Source organism: Microcaecilia unicolor, chromosome 2, assembly GCF_901765095.1.
Source record: "Microcaecilia unicolor chromosome 2, aMicUni1.1, whole genome shotgun sequence".
NCBI lineage: Eukaryota > Metazoa > Chordata > Amphibia > Gymnophiona > Siphonopidae > Microcaecilia > Microcaecilia unicolor.
This window is the reverse complement of record NC_044032.1, coordinates 432,581,743-432,602,992: the sequence shown is the minus strand read 5'-3', so window position 1 is coordinate 432,602,992 and position 21,250 is coordinate 432,581,743. Positions and strand designations below refer to the sequence as shown.

Genomic DNA, 21,250 nt, shown 5'->3' with positions numbered 1-21,250 from the left:
TACTACAGCGAGTATTAAAAGCACATTTACTACTACTACTACTTAACATTTCTAGAGCGCTACTAGGGTTACGCAGCGCTGTACAATTTAACAAAGAGAGACAGTCCCTGCTCAAAGAGCTTACAATCTAATAGACAAGTGAACGGTCGGTCCGATAGGGGAAGGCACATTTCAGAGACTGAGAGGAGTGAGGTTCATTACTGTCATGGTACGTGAAAAACTAACACCAAAGTTATCAAAAAATCTGGCCAGTTTCTTGTAGACAGCACCACACTGGAAATCCACACAGTTAATAACAAAAAAAAAAGATGGAGAAAAAAAAAAGCCTCAAACTTAAGTGACAGCTTATTCACCATTTCAGTTAACGGCTGTCTTCAGTAATATCATCAGCATCTGTCAGGGACAGTGTCTTCAACTAACCCATTTGGAGACACAACCTCTGACAGCCAGGGCAGCACACTTCAAACACACTAGGCCTGATATTCAGACTTAGGCTGCCAGCGTTAAACCCGGAAATTCAATGCTTGGCCATGTCTAGGCTCCGGCGTTGAATTTCTGGGTTTAGGGAGCCGGCTAAAATACAGCTGGTGAAGTACAAGATTCAGCAGTTAAATGGCTATGAAGAACCACATAAAGATAGGACTGACTTTTATGCTGTCCTAATTATGTGGTTATCTTAACTGCCTAAGTGCCAACTCCAACTCTGGAATGCACCCAAAATAGCCATTTCAGCTCAAGCGATAACCGACCATTTTCAGCAGCATTATGCAGTTACGTTTTGCTGAAAATGCCCGGTTAGCACCAAACAGGTGATTTAAACAACCAGGAGCCTCTCCTATCCATTTAAATTATTTTGACTATCTGGCCTGCTGTCTTTTATTGTGGACTGGTTGAAGGAGTAGTACTAGATAAAAGGTCTAACATGCTTTACAGAACATCCAGCAAAGCAGACTGGAAAAGATCTGCAATGGCTCCAATTTAATGAGATTTGACTTTAGTAGAGAAGCACCTATTTGATCATAACAGGTTTCCACACAGGGTGCTAGCCATTTGTTAAAATTCACTTGGTGAGTGGAAGGCCAGGTCTGCTGGGTCATAGGAGATAAAGAGTTGCACAGACCCATTCTGTGCTTTTGAGATACTGAGAGGCCATTGACAGTCCAGACAGTAGAGGGCTTTCTCACATGGATTACAAGATTTTGGACAAAACACAGGATGCACTGTTTCCTCCTTAAGAAGGAAAGGTATTACTACTTTGAATAAAAACTCAGGTCAAGTTTGAAGAACTTTCCCATTATGATGAAACTAAGCATAAGGCTCATGAGTAACTAAAGACTAAAAGCTCTCTTATCCCCTCCGAAGGGACACCACCTTGTAGTGGTGGAGGGGCTTCTGTCTTTCAATGACTCAGAGGGCTATGCTGAAGGGCTACCCATATCAGACAGGCCTCTAAGGAGAAACCAAAGAGTGTCCCAAAATGGGAGAGTGGTGAGATGGTGACCTGGAGTTCGTATGCCCAACGGCCCAGCTGCCCCCCGAGGTTCTGTCTTCTTTATGTAAATTTCCTCTCTGCAATTGCATTTTCCTTAACTGAGAGGAAGGGAACAACCGGCGGTCAGCCGCTGATGGCCAGCGTTTTGTCCCCTGAGCAGCAAGTGCGGGACCGCTGTGCATCAAACTGCCCACAGATGAAAGGGTTGGCAAGTCCTTTGATTAGCACCGGTGAAGGAGCATCGACGCTCTTGGACCTGGAAAAACAACTCCATCGCTCCCGAATTATTCAACCACCATGTCCAAAGGAGTGGAGGAGTGAGTTAGAGGCATATGCTGAAATGGAGGACGTCTACAGCAGAACCCGAATCGGCGGAACCACTCCTAAACACCTCAACAGAAATCATCTTGGAGTTTTTTTGGCTTCCGTGGAGGTTACATTGAATACCATCTGGAAGGCGCTTCGGGACCTAACGGCGGTAGTAAATAACTTTGTTTCAGATATGATCTTATTGGAGAGTTGCATGGACAATTTGACTGAACCCTCTGAGAGTGAAAAAAATTGATATGAGAGATGAAGTTCTGTACAAGCAAGAAGTGGTTATGATCTTGAAAATGATAATGGACCAGAAACTTTGAATAATGTGGATGATTTTGTGGATGATTAATGTCGAGATTATTGTTTTTCCCCAGAGTTCCAGGTATGACTCCTAAAGTTTTCCTCAGAAATATTTCCTTAATTATTACTTCGAAAGGAGTGAAGCCTGTGAAAATTGGGATTGCTTTAATCAGTGGGATTTGAATTATAGACTTGAGTATATGTATCGTTAAATAATTTCTGGTTTTTAAAAGAGAGAGAATGTAATCAGATGTATTATTTCTAACTAAAACCTGGACAATAAGTATGTTCTCAATGAAATGAATTGACTATACGCCACATTTGGTCTTGAGGAAGCCAACCAGATGATCAATGTGGAATAATGTATTAGATGAGTAATATCTGGGGATAATCAAGTTAATACCATGTTTTCTTTTTTTTTGTTTACTGTTTAATTGATCTCCTTGTCTTATTTCACTCTCCCTATTTTTCTTCACTTTGTGGTTTAAGAAAGAGAAAGATTGTATATAATTCATATATCTAGTTGGGATTGTTTTCTTCTTATATTGTATTAATGTGCAATCATCTCTGTATTACTGTTTGCAAGTGACCCTTGTAAAATGAAAAATTATAAATAAATGATTTAAATAAAAGTTCTCTTATTCTTCTAGATGAAATTACTGCTAACAGAAAGAGCACTTTCCAGGTGACAGTTACCTTTTAATCCAAGAGATTGCTTCTCTCAGATTCATGAACTATATATGAACAACATTGTGGTCCCATAGCACTTGATTTCACCTGCAGAAGTCCTGTCATACACTGACGAGCAATAGGACATTGGCAAGGTGGAAGAATATTAACCAAAGCATCATACAGAGACATACTGTGGTGGAGAATGTTCTGAATCCTAGACAATACAGGTGGTAAGAAAAACAAAATGTCAGGATAACAGTGGATGGGGTCATGACTTTTTATCAAGCAACACATGAGAAACCTCTTCAGTTTAAAGGTGTGGCTGACAGACTAACATAATAGGTTCTATTTCTCATATTATATTCATTTTCTAAACAGAGAGGGACCAGGTTGATACTAGAGGGATTGAAGAGTTATTATTCGAGTAACTAAACAGCAATGGTTCAGGCTGCAGGGTTCACTGCAATTGACAGTCTGTTAGCTCACAATAACCTTGAGGCACTGCAGAACTTGGCTAAAGCAAAGTCTATGTATTTAAAATGTCCCCCATTCTAGATTATAACTTGATAAATAGTTCATAGGAAAACAAACTCCCCGATGAGTCTTTTCAGCAGATATCTAAGATCTAATCCTTATAATTTAGTATGGTTTAATTTTTAAATTATGTTTTATTATTTTACCTTTTTGTTTTTATTCTTTTTATGATTCATTGTATTTATGGTTTTTTTTCTTTGAACCCTATGTATATTAGACACTGTATAATGGTTTAAGTGTATTTATGGGGGGGGGGGGGGGGGGTTGTTCGTTTACTGTTTAGACCCCTGACATAGGCAGTTTTGCCGAAACACTAACTGTGTCAGATCTGCTGAATAAAATTTGAGTTGCTGTCTCTTTCCTTGATGGCCCCTTGTGCTTCTGTCTTTGTGCTCTTTAAGATCTAATCCTGGCCAGGGTGACATAACATGTCATATGTCATGTCTAGGCCCATAACATAACATATTATAGATGGGGCAGCATAGCAAACTTTAATAAACAAACATACATCAGCTATGCCTTATAGCTGATGAGGAGGGGTTCTCTAGTTAATGATTTCAGACAGCCTGGATCTTTCTGCTTTTTTTAAAGCCTCATGGGCTATTGTTCTCTTTGTTCAAAAATGGAAAAGCGCCTTCGGGGCCAATTCACTAAGGGACTAAAAAACTTAGGTGCCCAAAATTTGGGTGCTTAGCTAGTATTCTATAATGACATGTTTGTGTACCAAACCTGTGATAGAATACTAGCGTATGTACCCAGTTAAGCGCCCAACTGGAGGTGCAACCTCTTATGCCATGTCTATGGCTGCTGTAAATGGTTGTACCTAAATGCAGCAGTGCGCGCATAAAGGTGGATATTCTATAAAGGTGTGCACAGGAATAGGGAGAATGTCCATGCCCCGGCCAGGTGAACCCCCCACAAGCGAGAACACTTAAGTGCCTACTTGAAGAAAAGTGCCAAAGTGCACTTTGCACCTGCCATTTTGCTCCCATTTTGGCAGTTTTATTTATTTATTTATTACATTTGTACCCCATGCTTTCCCACACATGGCAGGCTCAATGCGGCTTACATAGTAACAATATAAAGAATTACAAAGTCGTAAGAAGAATATAAAGTTTGTAGTAAATGCAATATTAACAGGGTTAACGGATAAGTAAATTGAACATAGGAGGAATTGGGTGCAGAAGGAAATGTGCATTGGGAGGTAGGTAGGTTGAGAGTTACCTACTGTTATCTGCCGTCTTTGAGCTTAACTTATGGTACCCTATGTAGAATTATTCCCTTGATGTTCAAATATTACTTTAAAAATAAGAACATTTCCTTTCATCCCTCCCCCCCCCCCACCACCAAAAAAGGTGCCCATTTTCCTAGGTGTTGCACAGGCTAACATTTGATTAGTGCTAAATTTGGACTTAATTGGTGATAATTATCAATAACTGCCTTCAGAAGCACTAATTAGCAATAATTTATAAGTATGAGCATACCTTACACCAGTATTTTATAAACAGTGTGCCTAACTTCTACGGTGCACAACTCCAAAGGGGGCATGGGTGGGGGCAACAACATGTCAAGCAATTAGGCCCGATCTTACAGAATACAGTCATTTAGGCTCCTAATTGCCAGTACTTAAGGCACAACAATGTGGATTTATGCTAATATTCTACAACAGCAGTTCCATTCAGCACTGTAGTTACCGAACTTGACTAAATTTCAGCACCATTTCTTGAATTTACCCTATACTGTCCATTTTGTCTTGATACCTGTGAAGTGTGATGGTCCGAGTGTCTGGGAAGACAGGAAGTATAAATGTTCACATATTATATGGTCATGGTTGGCCCCCCCAAGCAGATGGGTTGAGTATCACCATTCTGGGTATTTTGGCTGTTCAGCTCTGCCTGCACTACAGGAGAGCCCAGCTGAAGACATGCCAAAAAAAAAAAAATCAATTAAAACCTAACATGTAAAAAACCATCACATAACCACAAAGAAAAATCTCTTCATACTTGGGAGCGCTTTGTTTTTATGTCCATTCAGCAGAGCAGAAAAACAAAACTGCTACACATGGAAGACCAAACATGCTCAGAACTCTGCACACTATTTTGGAGTATGGGAGAGCTGTTCTTGAAGTGTAATGGAACCATTTGTGTGCCTGACTCAATCCTGCTTGTTGATGGAAAAATAGCTTGTGTACCCGACTGTAACTTGCCTTAAGTTCGGAATTGGAAAAGGCAACAAACAAAGTAAAATCCAAATCTAAGCCTGCTGCTCGGAACCAAATAGTAATAGCAGAAGCAGAAAACAATCATGGTTCAGTAACAAAAACCATACTTTATTTAATCAAGAGACAGAAACTGTATCAAGGTTTAAAAAAATAGTCTTATTAAAGATTTGGGTTTTTGATGGTCACCACTGGAATCAGTTTATTTCCTCATCTGAATCTGTTCAGGTCTATGTTGTGATTCTTCTTGTAACTCTTAATTGACTGTTCATGTACTGCAGCAAATCTGTGTCATGCCAGCAAACCTATTTGATGCTCCTTAACCCATGAGATAACCCCTACAAGATAAAAGGAATGTGATTTTAAAAAGGCAAATAAAAGTCAGGCACTGAATTTACAGCAGGATAAAAATCCAAATCACAGAAATCAATGGCAGGCACATTACAATTTGAAGACAATAGTAGGAGAGCATGATAGATGTTTCGTCTCACAAACTAGTCACAAATGTTACAATGTGAACGGATTATGAAATTGCAGAAGAATATTAGAAAAGGCCTTTTGCAAATATGCCAAAGACAGCAGTATTTATTTATTTACTGCATTTGTATCCCACATTTTCCCACCTATTTGCAGGCTCAATGTGGCTTACAGAGATTTGCTTTGGCATTGCCATTCCAAGTTATCAGATACAATTGGTAATATAAAGAGATAAGTGTAATACAATGAGCTGGTACAGAGATTTGTTTTGGCATAGCCAATCAAGGTTATTAGATACAATTGGTGATATAAAGAGATTAAGGATAAGAAACAAGTTTTAGGAAAATAGATATTGAAAGATGACTTTCAGACTGGGCTGGGTTGGTGAGGTGGTATATTTAAGCTAAGGGTTCTCTTTGTAGGCCTTGTTGAAGAGATACATCTTCAGAACTTTACGAAAGTTGGATATTTCATCGATTGACTTCAGGTCAGCTGGTAGTGCATTCCACATCTGTGTGCTCATGTAGGAGAAGGAAGTCGCATGTGTAAGCTTGTATTTTAGGCCTTTACAGCTGGGGTAGTGTAGATTAAGAAATTTTCGGGATGATCTTTTGGCATTTCTGGGGGGCAGGTCCACAAGGTTTAGCATGCATGTTGGGGCGTCTCCATGTGTACAATTGTGCAGATCTTGAATGTACAAAGTTATGCGGCATTTTCCTCTGTGTTGTCAAAACTGATATGAACTGTTTCTTTTGTTTTTACCAAGTTTGAATAATCACATGACTGATCACTTGAGCAACTAAATACAACCAGCACAAAAAAAAAAAAAAATTAATCCCCTTTTGTTTTAAAATTTCCCCAGCTCCTTAAAATGTTGGCAAGTGTCTAACACTTGACACTTTTTCACCTCATAAATCTTTTACTGCTCCACCACATGGTCAAGAAATTATACAGAATACTAGAACTGAACCCACAGATGAAGAACTGATCCGCCAAGATGACAGGCATGTCACAGAAGTGATATGCATGGCCTCTGGCATCACTTCTGAGCAGTGCAGGACAATCTGTGCTATATTTATTATTTAGATTTTTGCTCACACCTTTTTCAGTAGTAGTTCAATGTGAGCTACATTCAGGTACACTGGATATTTCTCTGTCCCAGGAGGGCTCACAATCTAAGTTTGTACCTGAGGCAATGGAGGGTTAAGTGACTTGCCCAAGATCACAAGAAGCAGCAGTGGGATTTGAACCGGCCACCTCTGGATTGCAAGACCGGTGCTCTTACCACTAGGCCACTCCTCCACTCTATAGCATAATGGACAGTTGTCAACATTAAAGGCCCACCCCCCCCCCCCCCACGCCCTTAGCTAGTGACAGAAAATGTGGGAGATGAGACAATATTAGCACTCAGTTTTTTCAATAGAGCAGCCTTTAAAACCAGTTAGGGTTATATATAGATATAGATAGAGATAGAGAGAGAGAGAGAAAATGTGTTTTAGAGTCTACTTTAGTATGTTAGGGTGCATTTTAGAGTGGGACACGCATGCAGTGGGGATGCTGGCATGTGCGCTTAAAGCTGTTATACGCTATAAAGGTGTTCCACACTGGGTGACGTCACCCATATGTATGACATGGAGGCGTATTTTCAAAGCACTTAGACTTACAAAGTTGCATAGTAACCTATGAAACTTTGTAAGTCTAAGTGTTTTAAAAATAATCCCCATGGCCTGCTTGTACTCCGAGAATACTTTTCACCACCCCTCCCCTCTCCCTTGACACTTTTCTACCCCCACTTACTGTGGTGATTCCCTTCTACCCTGTATACTCCTGCACATGTCTCTGGTGATATTCTCCACACCTTTCCTCCTCTTCCACAGTGATGCTTCTCCCTGTGTTAGTGGCCTTCATTTCCTTTCGTCTCACCATATTCCTAGTGCTAGCACTTTCCCTGTTCCATGTTTGCCTTGTTCTCGGAGCACAGCTCCTCCTCCCCCTCCACACCATAGACATAGCACATTTTAGGACTGTGGAATTGTGAGTGCAGAAAACCACAACTGATAGAGAGGCAAAGGAAAATAAACAAAGTAGGGTTATAGCTGATGGAGGGGGTATTACAAGGTTATTTGGATGGTCTGTTTTGTGTTAAAAGGTGGAGGATCAGGGGAGAGAGCTGATGATCCACTCCATCACTGAAAGGAAGAACAGAGGAGGCAGAGGAAGAGGAGTGTCAGCATCAGGTCAAGCGCAGAAGAAAGAGAAGTATTTTCACATCCAACAAAAAGAAAGTGCAACATTCTAGGTAGCCTCAATTCAACATCCCATACATTTCTTTTGAAACGCATGACACCTTTGTCCCTCACAAATCACTAAAAGGGGAAAAGTAAATGTCTCCGACAAGACATGCAAAAATCAAGCTTTACTGCTATGGCTGTCTTTCGCCACCACAAACCAAAACAAACAGTGAACTTACATTGTGTTGTCACAAACTTCTTTGTGACAACACAATGTAAGTTCACTGTTTGTTTGATTTTTTTTAATTAGGATTTATAGAAGTTTCTATTATAAGAAACAAAGCAAAGAATTTAATTATGCCATAAATGCAAAAAAAATAAAAAATAAAAAAAAATCACATCCTACTACTAACAAGGCCCCGTTTATGACTGTTTAATCTTAATGTCTATATTTTCTCAAGATCTATTCCTACAGTTTCGTTTTATTTTGCTTTACATATGAAACTGCTGACTTGTTTTCTAGCACATCCTCATACAAAAGGTCAACTGCTTTCTAGTATAAGAAGACAAGCAGCAAGGGAACAGAAGGGAAGAAAAAGTGCATGGAAGTGGTAGTATCCCAGTGACTTACGGCAATTTCATGCGCATGAAAACCCTGGCCATGAAGAAGCTCAATAACACACTGACGAAGCCAATGAAAAGCAGCAGGAATCTGTTCAGCTTTGGAATATTTGGAGCATTTGACCGGTCCAGAATGATAAAGCCCAGTCCTCCCATTGTAAAGAGAAAACTGGAGGCAAGGCCTTCCATAATGTACTGCCCATTCACCCTGTGGAAGAGAGCACAACTTTTTGGAACATGGCTAATACAGCATACAAAGATCTCAAACTCATCATTTACAGAATTTACAAGGACAATTATATGCTTTGCAAAAGAAGGCGCTAACATTGTGTCAAAGTGATAAAGTATTCACAATGTTCATTAGGAGGCCTTTCCATGCCACACTGGGATATTTTTCCCATGTACTGCCTCAAGTTATAACAAAAATAATTGAAAAAGTTTCAAAATTCCAAGTTTGGTTAAAGAAATACTTTGAACAACCCAGGAGGCAACATATAAGAAGAAATGAATTTGGATTTTGAGATTCTTGGGATGAAGGACAGCAAATTCAGATCTACTTCCCCAACAAGTTTACACTCCAGTGCATCCAGAACCTGACCTGATCACCTTTACTTCAAAAGTTAAATTCCTGCTCAGTGAAGACCTTGCATTTTTCATCCTAAGCAGAAGAGTTTGATTCTATGCCATATGTGTACACTTAGCAATCTACATGCGAAAATAGCAGCATTTACCAATGTAGATTGCATAAGACGTCTCATAATTAAACAAACGTAAAACTGAATAATTAAAAAAAATCACATTTTATATTTAAAAGAAATGTTCTAAATAAAATAGTTTAAATGCAATTCATTCAGAGGTTAAGATCTGAAGTCTGTATGTGAGATCACCATAAACTGCCTTAGGTATCACACAATCCTTAATAGTGCAAAGAGCCTACTGAGTCATAATGAACAGGAAAGGTTACACAAAATACCCTTTTTTGCTGAATAGTGCCCCACAGTACAACATTCTGGCACAATTAAGCTCTTTTCACAGTACCTGTAGGCCAAGAAGGCCACTGGTCTCTGATGGCCATGTTCATCTGTCATAGAACCAACACTGGGAGGCTCCACAATCACATCATAAATGATACCTACAGAGCAAAAACAGCAGAACTCAAAGATCATACCACATGCCATGGAAAACAAGATGAAGAGATGCCCATTAGGGAAAGAAAAGCACCTGCAAAAATAGTATATGCAAACTGCTTTGACAGTATCTACAGAAAGGTGGTATATTGAGTGTGGAATAAACATAAACAACCCTGTACATATAGCTACAAACAGAGGAGACATACCACTGTCTTAAGTGAATTTCGCCTTGAGTCTGGAAAACAATTCTTATGACGTACCTAAGAATATGGCGTTTTCCTCTCTACTAGATGGTCTTTAGCTTTCTTCCTTGAACCTGCTCCTTGGGAAGCAAAGTACTTTCTGCATGTTCATTTTGTAAAGCAGTGGTTCCCAAACCTGGTCCTGAAGGCACCCCAGCCAGTCAGGTTTTCAGGATACCCACAATGAATATTCTTGAGAGAGATTTGCATGAAGTGGAGGCAGTGCATGCAAATCTCTCTCATGAATATTCATTGTGGGTATCCTGAAAACCTGACTAGCTGGGGTACCTCCAGGCCCAGGTTTGGGAACCACTGTTGTAAAGCATTTTTCAAAACTACTTGATATATATAAAAGCTATGCCACAGTTATGTCTTTAGCTTTTAAGCTCTGATGAGCCATATTTGTGGCTAAGATTCGTCTTGTTTGAGTGTAGCTTTTAATATTTGTATGATATTCACTCCATGGTACAATGGCTTTTGTCTTAAGCCTCAGGTGGAACTCTATTGATTCCTAAGTATATAAAAACATATGTATATAACAATGTTAGAAAAATATTGGACCTTGACCTCTTTAGAACTTACATTATCAGCCCTCCCTTGCACCCCCCTCCCCCAATAAAATATTATAGCAGGTATCAGAATACTAAAAATCCAGTGTATTTACCAAAATATTTAGGGCCCTGTTTACTAAGCAGCGTTAAGGGTGCGCTAACATTTTTCGCATACGCTAAAGACACCCATTTAGCATTTAGTGCACACTAGTTTTAGCACGTGCTAAAAACACTAGCACACCTTAGTAAACAGGGCCCTTAATGTTCACAAGGAGATACTAATCCCCACATGTAAATGTAGCCATTACTGCAGTGTGTACAGCTATGAAAGGTAAAATTATGTATAATCATACCTGATAATTTTCTTTCCATTAATCATAGCTGATCAATCCATAGACTGGTGGGTTGTGTCCATCTACCAGCAGGTGGAGATAGAGAGCAAACTTTTGCCTCCCTATATGTGGTCATGTGCTGCCGGAAACTCCTCAGTATGTCGATATCAAAGCTCCATCCGCAGGACTCAGCACTTAGAGAATTACACCCACGAAGGGACACTCTGCCCAGCTCACCACCGCCGAAACGGGGGAGGGGAATTAACCCAGCTCATCCCCACACAAGTGGGGGAGGGGAATCCGTCCAGCTCATCCCCGCGGAGCGGGGGAGGGACACCACACCCGCCGATGCGGGGGGATCTGGCTTATCCTGCAACCGCAACCGCGGGAGGAGCTGACTGACCCTAACACCGCCGAAGCGGGAGGGGTACAAAGCTGCCCTACAGCCGCACGAAGCGGGAGGGAGTGCCGGCGGAATTTATGTCTCAATCCAGCCCCGTAAAACGGAGGGGAGAGGAATGCAGCAGCTCACTGTAACACAAACTCGTCTCAACTCTTGAAGAATCCAAGTGAAAGAAGAACTTGAACACGAAGTCCTCCTGAAGTAACTGAAGGCTAAACTTGAACCTAAAATTCAACCAGAATATAAACAGTACAGATATCTGGGAGGGGCTATGGATTGATCAGCTATGATTAATGGAAAGAAAATTATCAGGTATGATTATACATAATTTTACCTTCCATATCATCAAGCTGATCAATCCATAGACTGGTGGGATGTACCGAAGCAGTACTCACCCAGGGCGGGACATAGAAATTCCTGACCTCAACACTGAAGCTCCAAACCGGGCCTCCGCCCGTGCAGCCACAGTCAAACGGTAATGCTTGGAGAATGTATGAGCCGAAGCCCACGTTGCCGCCTTGCATATCTCTTCCAAGGAGACGGATCCGGCCTCTGCCATCGAGGCCGCCTGAGCTCTCGTGGAGTGAGCCTTCAGCTGGATAGGCGGCACCTTCCCCGCGGCCACATAAGCCGCTGCAATGGCTTCCTTGACCCATCTTGCCACTGTAGGCTTAGCAGCCTGCAGACCCTTACGAGGACCTGCAAACAGGACAAACAGATGATCCGATTTCCGGAAATCATTGGTCACTTCCAAGTATCTGATGATGACTCGTCTCACATCCAGATATTCAAGAGCGGAGTACTCCTCTGGGTAGTCCTCCCTACGAAAGGAAGGGAGACAGAGCTGCTGATTCACATGGAAGCGAGAACCAATCTTGGGCAGGAAGGAAGGCACTGTGCGAATAGTCACTCCTGCCTCAGTGAACTGCAGAAAAGGCTCTCGACATGAGAGCGCCTGGAGCTCGGAAACTCTTCTGGCTGAAGTGATAGCCACCAAAAAGACTGCTTTCAACGTCAGGTCTTTCAGAGATGCCCTCGACAAGGGTTCCAAAGGCGGCTTCTGCAATGCTCTTAGCACCAGGTTGAGATTCCACGCAGGCACCACTGAGTGCAGAGGAGGGCGCAGGTGATTAACTCCCTTGAGAAAGTGCACCACATCTGGCTGCGAAGCCAGGGAAGCACCCTTCAGGCGGCCCCTGAAGCAAGCCAGAGCCGCTACCTGGACTTTAAGGGAACTGAGCGACAGGCCTTTCTCCAGACCTTCTTGCAGGAACGCCAACACTGAAGAAATTGGAGCAGTGAAGGGAGAAAGTGAGCCTGCTTCACACCATGCTGCAAAGATACGCCAAACCCTGGCGTAAGCAGTAGAAGTAGAGCGCTTCCTCGCTCTCAGCATAGTGGCGATGACCTTGTCTGAGAAGCCCTTCTTCCTCAGACGCTGCCGCTCAATAGCCAGGCCGTAAGACCAAAGGGAGAGGGATCCTCCATCACCACGGGACCCTGATGTAACAGGCCCTGCTCCACTGACAGCCGCAGAGGATCGTCGACTGAGAGCCTGAACAAGTCCGCATACCAGGGACGTCTGGGCCAATCCGGACCCACCAGGATTACCCTGCCGGGATGCTTTGCCACCCGGTCTAGCACCCTGCCCAACATGGGCCAGGGCGCGAACACATAGAGGAGCTCTTGTGTCGGCCACTGTTGGAGAAGAGCATCTACTCCCAGGGATCGAGGGTCCCGTCCTCTGCTGAAAAAGCGCGGCACTTGGCCATTGGCCGATGACGCCATCAGATCTAGGCTCGGCTGGCCCCAGCGCTTCGTGATGTCCAAGAACGCCTGAGCAGATAGTTGCCACTCTCCGGGCTCCAAGGTATGGCGACTGAGAAAGTCCGCCTTGACATTCATGACTCCGGCAATGTGGGCCGCTGAAAGCTGCTCCAGGTTCGCTTCCGCCCACTGGCAAAGACTCATAGCCTCCTTGGCTAGAGGGGCGCTCTTGGTACCTCCCTGGCGGTTGATATAGGCCACAGCCGTGGCATTGTCCGACAGGACCCGTACAGGCTTCAACACCAGTACCGGGATGAACTCCAATAACACCAACCGAATGGCTCTGAGTTCCAGGAGGTTGATAGACCACTTGTCTCTGCAGGAGACTAGAGCCCCTGCGCTGTCCTTCCCAAGCAGTGGGCTCCCCAGCCCATCAAAGAGGCGTCTGTCGTGACGACAATCCACTCCGGGGTCACCAGAGGCAATCCTGCAGACAACTTGTCTGTCTGCGTCCACCCGCTCAGCGCCTTGCGCACTGCTGGGTCCACGGGAAGGCGCACAGCATAATCCTCCGACATCGGAGTCCAGCGCAGCAGCAGAGATAGCTGTAGTGGTCTCATATGAGCCCTGGCCCAGGGCACTACTTCCATCGTGGCCGTCATAGAGCCCAACAACTGCACGTAGTCCCAAGCCCGAATAGGAGAGGCTACTAGGAACTAGTCCACCTGAGCCTGAAGCTTGACAATCCGATTGTCTGGCAGGAACACTCTGCCCACTTGGGTGTCGAATCGAACTCCCAGATACACCAGGGACTGAGTCGGGCGCAGCTGGCTCTTCTTCCAGTTGATGATCCATCCCAGGGAGCTCAAAAGAGCAACTACCCGGTCCATAGCTTTGCCGCACTCTGCATAAGAGGGGGCTCGGATCAACCAGTCGTCCAGATAAGGATGGACTTGTACTCCTTCCTTTAGCAGGAAGGCCGCTATGACCCCCATTACTTTGGAAAAGGTCCGCGGAGCAGTAGCCAACCCGAAAGGGAGGGCTCTGAACTGGAAGTGTCGTCTCAGGACTGTAAAAACGCAGAAAGCGTTGGAGAGGAGGCCAGATGGGAATATGCAGGTACGCTTCCTTGATGTCCAAGGAAGCCAAGAACTCTCCTGCCTTCACTGCCGCTATAACAGAGCGGAGAGTCTCCATGCGAAAGTGCCTCACTTTCCAGGCCCGATTGACCCCTTTGAGGTCGAGGATAGGCCGGACAGAACCTCCTTTCTTTGGAACCACAAAGTAAATGGAGTAACGTCCCTTGCCAATCTGATTTTTTGGCACCGGAACGACCGCACCCAGGCGGATCAGGTTGTCCAAGGTCTGCTGCACTACCACAGCTTGACCGGAGACTTGCAGGGAGAGAGTACAAACCCGTCTCTTAAGGGTTGGCAGAACTCTAGCTTGTAGCCGTCTCTGATGACTTCCAGCACCCACGCGTCTGAAGTTATAGTGGTCCACTCGCCCAGAAACGAGGACAGCCGTCCTCCAATCTGCACTGGGGCGTGGACCAAGGCCCCGTCATTGGGTACGAGACCCTGGGGGAGGACCGGAGGGAGCACCTCCGGGACGGCGGTCTCTGCGAAAGGAATGCTGCTTGGGGGAGAAATTCCTCTTGAAGGAAGAGGGGACAGAGGAACCCGACTTGCCCGGGCGGTACCGATGGGCTTCCTGCAACCGTCCTCTGGAGGTATCGGGACGAGTACTAACCCGAGCCCTGACCTCTGGTAATTTCTTGCCCTTAGACGTGCCGAGATCGGCCACGATTTTGTCCAGCTCGACCCCAAAGAGCAGCTTGCCTTTAAAAGGCAATCTAGCCAGGCGGGATTTAGAGGCGTGGTCAGCAGACCAATGTTTCAGCCAAAGCCACCGCCGCGCAGAGACTGTCTGAGCCATGCCTTTAGCTGAGGCTCTCCAGACATCATACAGCAAGTCTGCCAAATAGGCTAAGCCCGATTCCAGGGCCGGCCAATCAGCCCTCAAGGAATGATCCGAGGGGGAAGCCCGCTGCACCATAGTCCGGCACGCCCTGGCCACATAGGAGCCGCAAACTGAGGCCTGCAAACTTAAAGCAGCTGCCTCAAAGGACGACCTTAAGGCCGCCTCCAATCTTCTGTCTTGGGCGTCCTTTAGGGCCGTGCCACCTTCCACCGGCAACGCCGTTTTCTTAGTCACCGCAGTGATTAAAGAATCCACGGTAGGCCACAGATAGGCCTCACGTTCACTCACAGCCAAAGGATAGAGGCGGGGCATAGCCCTAGCCACTTTAAGGCTCGTTTCCGGGACATCCCATTGAGCCGCAATTAAGGTGTGCATGGCATCATGCACGTGGAAGGTTCTAGGCGGGCGCTTCGTCCCCAGCATAATGGCAGAGCCAACAGGGGCTGAGGGAGAGACGTCCTCCGGAGAGGAAATCTTCAAAGTGTCCATGGCCTGTAACAACAGGTTGGGCAAATCCTCTGGGCTAAAAAGCCGCGCTGCAGAGGGGTCATCCGCTCCATCCGAGCGGGGATCTATCTCCTCCAAGGAATCCGCAAAGGATCGTTGGGAGACCTCAGACACGCTGCCCTCATCTACATCGGAGGAGACAAAAGTCCTCCAAGGCCTGGAAATCAACCCGAGGGCGTTTACCTCTGGGAACCTCAACCTCTTTATCAGAAGAGGGAGCAGGGGCAGCGTTTTGCATGAGGAAAGCCTGATGCAGCAGCAAAACAAACTCGGGGGAGAAACCCCCCAGACTGTGCACTTCCGCAGCCTGGGCAACAGCCCTAGACGCACTCTCAACCGGCGCTCGCAAAAGCGGGGGAGAGACATGCTGCGCATCCAAAATGGCGTCCGGCGCGAAACTCCGTGAAGGAGCCGCGCGGGAAGAACGGCGCTTAACTTTAGCCGCTTTTGTGCCGTCGCCCAAATTAAGGGCGTTCATGGCATTAATGTCTCCAACCTCAAGGGCGGCCCCGAAGAAGCCGTCTGAGCCGCGTGGCCGGCCAAGATGGTGGAGGCGAGGAGCGGGGGATGGGCGTTTATGGCGGGAAAAAACCGCCACGCCGGAGGAACGACCGGGACATTCATCGGTCACTAAACTATCACCCATCAAGGGCGAATCAGGTTGTAAAACCCCCGCATCCCCTCTAGAAGCGCTCCAGCGATCCGGGGAGCGACCCTTTGCGCCCTCGCCCTCCGACGCCATTGCCATGAGGAGAAGAATCGGGGAACCCCCTGCCCGCTATAAAAAGGTAAAATTACCTGCTTGCCGCTCCGAGCTGTAACGAACTGGTGTCCCAGTGAGTAGCTGCAATGAACGTTTAAAGAAACGTCGAATTAAACGCCTTTAAAGACGTTTAAAAATATATATATTTTTTTTTTTTTTTTTTAAACGGAGCCAGCGGGAGGGGGGAGAAAAGGAGGGACCTGGCACCACCAGGTTTGCACTTGCTCAAAAGAGCCCTCAACCCCAGGCCTCAACAAAACCTAAGGATTAGGCTTGGAGGCCTAGCCAGAGCTGCTGCTGTGTGTGACCACCACCTGCTGAGATAGAGAACATACTGAGGAGTTTCCGGCAGCACATGACCACATATAGGGAGGCAAAAGTTTGCTCTCTATCTCCACCTGCTGGTAGATGGACACAACCCACCAGTCTATGGATTGATCAGCTTGATGATATGGAAGTGCATATTATAAGGGAAAGACTGCAAACACACACATTAGCATAACAAACTGCAGACCAACACACGTAAATAGTAGCAAAAAGCACACATTAGTACAGCCATGACTTAAAAGTCTCATGCTAAAAGCCTATCGTGTTCATATACAAAATGACAGCCTGCTCTTTATTAGAACCTTTCAGATCCACACACAACTTAGTTATATTTGAAGATTAACCTGAAAACAAACATTCATTGGGGGTATCCTGAAAACCAGATCTGTCTGCACACCTGGAACCAGTTCAGTTTTCTTTGCTTATTAACAGCATACAGAAGAAACCAACACAGTCACATAGTAAATGTCAACAGATGAAGAAGACCTGTACGGGCCATCCAGCCTGCCCAACAAGGTGGCCAGAGTTGAAAGTGGGACTCTGCAGAGGTTCTACTTATTCATGATTAAAGGCTAGTATATGTGAAGGGGCATTTTGGATACGATGTCTAAATCTGATTTTGGACATTTTGCTGAAATCGTCCAAAAATCAATTGGCAAACATGGCCATTTTGGAACTAGAAAAAAATGTCTTACCTTTTTGTTTCAAAAATGGCCATTTCCTAGATGTGTTGTGCTCCATGTGTTTTACTTTGTGACTATTTAAAAAAAAAAAAAAATCCAAGGGAAAAACGCACAAGATCAAGCCATTCTGGGATGCTGGGGGAAGGGGGGCAGCATTCTTAGTAGACTGGCACCACAGACTTCCCAGAGCAGTGGGGCACCCTAGGAGGCACTGCAGTGGATCTCACACAAAAGGTCCCAGGTATACATCTTACCGTTACCCTCTTAAATTGTATAGTGAGCCCACCAAAAGCCTTCTGTACCCAACTGTACACCTCTACAATAGCCTTTACGCCTGCAGGTGGGTACAATAGGTTCTTGGTGGGTTATGGAGGGCTCACTCTTTCCACCATAAGTGTAACAATTAGAGTGGTATATGGACCTAGGTAGTCTTCTCTATAGTGCAGTGCATCAACCTCTAGGCTATTCCAGGGACCTGCTTGTTGCTCTAAAAGGGCTGGCCATAACAATTGAAGCTTTCAGAGCGGCTGGTATGTACTGTTTGTTTCACATCTTTGGGAGGATGGGAGGGGGGGGGGGGTCAGTGACCACTGGGAGAGTAAGGAGGGTCATCTGATTATTTAGGGCACCTTTTTGTGACTTAGTCATGACTGAAACAGGTCTAGACTAAAAAGGTCCAAGATCTGGGAATGCCCACATCCCGCTCCCAATATGCCCCCTTGTGATTTGGATACACTGTAGATCTGAACTGCATAGAAAAAGGTGTTAAAATGGGTTTAAAAAATAGCAGTTTGGACATTTTGGAAAAAAAAATTCATTTTTTTAAATTACATTTGTACCCCACAATGCGGCTTACATATTATATGCAGGTACTTATTTGTACCTGGGGCAATGGAGGGTTAAGTGACTTGCCCAGAGTCACAAGGAGCTGCCTGTGCCTGCAGTGGGAATCGAACCCAGTTCCCTAGGACCAAAGTCCACCACTCTAACCACTAGGCTACTGCTTTGTGCTTTTTGGATGTTTTTCTGTTTTGAAAATGATCCCCTTAGTCTCTCCCTGCCAATTTTGGGGCACAGACTGTAGAAGTCAGTTTTCTTGTTACTTACTTCAGTCTTAGCTAGAAAAAGGCTGTATGGTCTCAAAACACCAACTCATTAAAAGTAATGCACCTATTCCCCAACAGTCAAAACTTAACGCCGAGTACCACTTTGAGTTCCGAGTTTAGCAGGCAAGAACACACCCATCCTTTTTAAGTATTGTTGCCTTGATGTAAGAGTAAGGGAAGGATATATTTACAAGATATTAGAATAATTCATAATAATTTATACTTCAGCTCTGCTAGAAGACTCCTAAATTTGGTTGGTCAACCTGTGTTGCAAAAACAACCGAAAAAACATTTAATTATAACATTTTCAAACGTGAAGCATGAATCAGAATTAATTTCATGTTCTGTTATAAAAGCGTTCACAGGGGCAACTATGCTTGACTACAACAGCAAAAAAAAGAAAAAACAACAAAAAAGCTGGGGCACATTAGAAAACAACTGATCAACAAGTATACGTTTTTGAGGACCACAGAACACTGCAGATGCATCTGAAGTGGATGTTTGTCCTCAAAAGCATATGCCTCAGAGAATCTGCCAAACAGATATAATACCAAAAGTATAAAGTTTCACGCCAAATTAGTTACATGCTGCATGCCTACAAAATGTACTTCAACTTCTACATAAGAAGTACATTGTGTGGCATACAGTGTATAACTAATTTGCGTTGGCCATTTCTGCCTAGGACTCACTGATCTCAGCAACTCTTTCTTATCTCTTAATCTTATCAGTATCTTTGATGTCGTTGCTGTCTCACCTGTCTGTTCTACTAACTAATATTTTGTGTGTAATTTCCCCGTTTACAGAATGCTGTTCTTTTCTTTGCTTTTTAACTTTTTTTTAATTGTTATTGTACTGATCTGTTAATGCTTCAAAGCAGAGTGGTATATCAACCACAAGCCACTTCCCAGTTGCCATCTATGTGGTCACAGGAGTAGGGAGATAACCCCACACAGGCTAACACTGGAGAAACTCTAGGTGAAGGAGGCCATCACCAAAAATAAAGATTGGGAAAAAAAAGAGCAAAGAAGATACGGTGTGATTAGGGGGGAACAATTCGAGATGCCCCCCAAGAATGTCCCGCTTCCATCAGAGAAGAACTGGAGCGGGGGGGGGGGGGGGGGAGCAGAGAAATCCCAGCTCCCCCTTCTCGGGATAATTTGTTGTTTCCTCCCTCTCTCCCCCACCCCGGGCTCTCACCGCCAGTGATGAGGAAGTAGGACACCACCACGATGGCGTACACGGTCATAGCAGAGGGCATGTGCAGCCATGACGGCTTCTTCAGCTTCACGTTGGGACACTCGAGCACAGCAAACGGGATGCGGTACAGAGTCTCCATCCTTCCCTATTCCTATCAGTCCCCGCCGCCACGCCCCTTTCCCCCGTGGAGAGGCGGCGCGTCCTGTAAGCTTCATAGCTAACCTCCCACAGCCTCTACTCCTCCCGCTCTCGCCTCGGTACTGGCTCTGGTACCGCAGCGCACAGTACAGCTGAAATCGCTAGTGTGACGAATCTCCCTAGGTTAGCAATGTTAACACTTAGCAGGAGGTGGAGATGACAGTTGGGGTTTTATACAGCTGCCAGGACTTTCCTTGTCCTGACGTGGCGGCGCTGCCCGGCTAAGCTGGACCTTTAGCAAACCAATCTGTACCACAGACACTAGGTGGCAGTGTTTGATAGTGTTCTGCTAAAATCGAGGAGTGCATTAGGTGAATTTAAAGTACAGTAAAAATTCATTATTGATTTCTCCTCCTGGTATCCGGTCAAAATACCCCCCTCCCCCCCCCCCCACAAAAAAGCTCCAAACAAAAAAAAAACTCCTGACATAAAAGTCCCTGACATAACAGCCACTGTCAAAATGGCCTGCCCACAATATAACCCTTGACAAATTAGCCCCCCCCCCCCCAACAAAAGGGCCCGATCAGGCTGCCCAGAATATAGGACTGCATTTTTTCCTAATAATTTTATTTATTTATTTATTTATTTATTTGTTTGTTGCATTTGTATCCTACATTTTCCCACCTATTTGCAGGCTCAATGTGGCTTACATTATGCCTTAATGGAGATCGCCATTTCCGGAATGAGAAATACAAAGTGGTATTGCATTAAAGTTCATAAGTGACAGAGTAAATTAAGCAGTCAAGTATAGAGAGTTCATTTCCAGAATGAGAAATAAAGTGATATTGCATTAAAGTTCATTAGTGACAAAGTAAATGAAGCAGTGAAGTATAGAGAGTTCGGTTTTGACCAGTTCTGGTATAAGTTTCGTTGTCTGGTATTTAGGATGGATCATTGTGGTATGCCTTTTTCAACAGGTTGTTTTTTAGTGATTTTCAGAAGTTTGTTAGGTCGTGCATTGTTTTTATGACGTTTGGTAGTGCATTCCATAGTTGCGTGCTTATGTAGGAGAAGCTGGATGCATATGTTGATTTATATTTTAGTCCTTTGCAGCTGGGGTAGTGGAGATTCAGGAATGTGCGTGCTGACCTGTTTGTGTTCCTGGTTGGTAAGTCTATGAGGTCTGACATGTAGACCGGAGCCTTGCTGTGAATGATTTTATGAACCAGGGTGCAAATTTTGAACACAATACGTTCTT

At 44.6% G+C, this 21,250-nt stretch overlaps 1 protein-coding gene across 1 annotated transcript; it reads right to left on the bottom strand.

The window, feature by feature from the left end:
* Positions 1 to 5,618: 5,618 nt before the first annotated feature.
* Positions 5,619 to 20,022, bottom strand: OSTC (oligosaccharyltransferase complex non-catalytic subunit). Its single transcript, XM_030192519.1, has 4 exons — positions 19,855 to 20,022; positions 9,902 to 9,995; positions 8,874 to 9,071; positions 5,619 to 5,872 (listed from the first exon to the last, which is right to left on the bottom strand). The coding sequence occupies exons 1-4, from the start codon at positions 19,991 to 19,993 to the stop codon at positions 5,854 to 5,856; spliced, it is 450 nt and encodes a 149-aa protein (XP_030048379.1). The 5' UTR covers positions 19,994 to 20,022; the 3' UTR covers positions 5,619 to 5,853.
* Between the last annotated feature and the right edge of the window lie 1,228 nt (positions 20,023 to 21,250).